This window comes from Micropterus dolomieu, linkage group LG11, assembly GCF_021292245.1.
Source record: "Micropterus dolomieu isolate WLL.071019.BEF.003 ecotype Adirondacks linkage group LG11, ASM2129224v1, whole genome shotgun sequence".
Taxonomy (NCBI): domain Eukaryota; kingdom Metazoa; phylum Chordata; class Actinopteri; order Centrarchiformes; family Centrarchidae; genus Micropterus; species Micropterus dolomieu.
In genome coordinates, this window is record NC_060160.1 from 25,542,438 (window position 1) to 25,544,822 (window position 2,385).

Genomic DNA, 2,385 nt, shown 5'->3' on the forward strand with positions numbered 1-2,385 from the left:
AGTGTTTCTTGTGAGCCTCATACTGTGCAGGTAAAATAAAAAAGTATGACTCAAACTGCTAAAGTCAACTTTAACCACAAAATCAAAAATATACACCACCATGTGCAATATGATGTGTTTATGTATGTGTGTGTGAGCTTGTGGCCTGGTTATGTATTTGCCCCTCCATAAGCCACCGGATCATGCACAAAACATAGGCCTACACGCACAAGAAAAAGCTGCAGTCTGGTCTCTCTCATTGTTGCACACTTCGATTTCCACAACACGGACTTGTGGCTTGTGAAAAAATTGTGAAATGCTATGATTTGCTGCTACTTTTGGTGATATTCATATTATTCTTTCATTTCTAATGGTTACCTGTAGAGGAATCAGTTATATGATTACCATTTTTTAAAAACTGTCAGTCGTGGTTTCACCTGCACCTACCGTATTTGCATCAAGTTAGCATCAGCCTAATGTGTGGGGAGCATAGACTGTATAAAAGAAGTGGGGAGTGCCTGTGGTGTTGAATACACTTCTGTCAATATCCCCACTGAATGAGTCATTGAACCGGCAGTGACCTTTTGTCTTGAAAACACCTGCTCAGCAGAGAATAATAAATATCAGAAGAAAATAGAACAGGTAAGGTCACATAAGGTAAATCTTTATTATCCCCGAGGGGCAATTTGTTGCACAGCCAGCGGTTCAATCAAGTAATGTCCCAGGTATGAATCCATTTTAACGTCTGTCTATTCAAACGTCTCTGAACTGGCTCTGGCTGTCACTGTATTAGGCACCTGGGGAAATGAGAGGAAGGGAAGGGTGGATGGAAAGGTTGCTTTTCTCTGATGAATCATCTTCGGAAGTATAGACGATCTTTGTCAGCGGAGGGGACCACCGTCGCCTAGCAACCAGCTAAAACAAACTGCACAGAGGCCAGCAGCGTTAGCCAGGGAGCTAACCAGCCCGACCAGACTGAGCAGGATTGTTTTTCAGCGGAAAATATGGTGAAACAGACCATTCAGATATTTGGTCGAATTAAACCCTCTAAGAAAACTAAGGCGGTAAGTGGATAACTGAAACTCAGCATTTAGCTAACGATATAACGTTACGGCAAGTAATTAAAATAAATGCTAGATAGGATGTATATAAGCTATCAAATGTTGCCGTTAAATGAACGAGACATCTTTAAATACAAATCTTCCAGGTTTATGGTCCATAACGTTATTTATCCCAGTTTAGAAAGGTATTTTCTCACAAAACAAAAGGTTTGAACTGCTAAAAAAATCAGCCTGTCTGGACAAAGCTATCGTTACTGATGCTGTGTTTACATTTTCACTTTTTGTGCTTGTCATAGCAGAAACAGCACATGTGTAACTAATGCCATTAATAATGACATAATGATAGTGATCAAGACTTTTTGATGCAGTGCCAGGGCCCGGGAAGTGGCACACCTGAAGGGAATGCAATGGAGTCCTTCTTACTACTGTTTTCAAATACACAACATTTGCACTGTAATGGGGTCTGTGTTCTCACTCCATACAGCAGGCAACCTGAAAATTCAGAAACACTGTAAAGTGAACCTTTTATAATATTAACTTACTAGGCCCTCTTTATTAGATACACATATGAAGAAGAAAAAAATCAATTTCCATGGGAAACACCCTGGCAGCACTTTCTTCTCCCTGAAGCCCAGTTTATTGTCTGAGCACAGCAACTATAATCATCAGATTACTTTCTCTGGCACGTTAGCTTGAGCTGACAATATCCAGCAAAATGAAATGAGCACAGCTACCTCCTTAGGGCTATTTGAGGTTCTGCACATGTCCATGTGAAGACAACAGAACAAGTGGTGGTCAGGAGGAAATACTGCAGGAAGGGTGACCGTAAAAAACAACAACAATTCAGCCATTTAGGTGTTATCTTTCTTTCCTGGAACCCCGGGGAGTTGTTTTTGCATCAATGCCCATTGGAAACATACGCCACAACATATGTTGAAGCTTGAAAACATAGGGCGGGGGTGTTTCGATTGACCCAGCCAGCCTCACTTTAAATGCCCTCTGCTGCTAAGCTCAGTCTATATTGGTTTAATGTTCGACAGTTTTTCTTGTCTGAGACTTTTGTGAGCAGAGGTGAATGTGTAGTGCTTGCCTACACTGTACACTGGTCATGACTGATTGTTCACTTCTATTGCTTTCTGTAGGATAGGCTTAAATGCTTCATAAACTCCATCCTTTCATTTTGGAGCTTGCACTATCCAAACCACAAGTGGCTAAACTTACACTTTTGATTCAGCATGATATATTGTCATTGTGTTTAAGTTGGAATGCATGTATTGCACCACATACCACAACAACATACAAATCACAGAACATATAGGAGACTATTTCTTCAAAACAGTAGAAG

General features: G+C 40.7%; 1 protein-coding gene across 2 annotated transcripts in view; it reads left to right on the top strand.

The window, feature by feature from the left end:
• Positions 1 to 883: 883 nt before the first annotated feature.
• kif6 (kinesin family member 6) overlaps positions 884 to 2,385 on the top strand; it is a 60,163-nt gene continuing 58,661 nt past the window's right edge. The window contains exon 1 of one of the 2 annotated variants that reach the window (XM_046063347.1): positions 884 to 1,043. In XM_046063347.1, coding sequence (XP_045919303.1) covers positions 984 to 1,043 — 60 coding nt within the window. In that variant the 5' untranslated portion in view covers positions 884 to 983. The remainder of the gene's footprint in view (positions 1,044 to 2,385) is intronic. The other variant, XM_046063346.1, reaches the window with a different exon arrangement.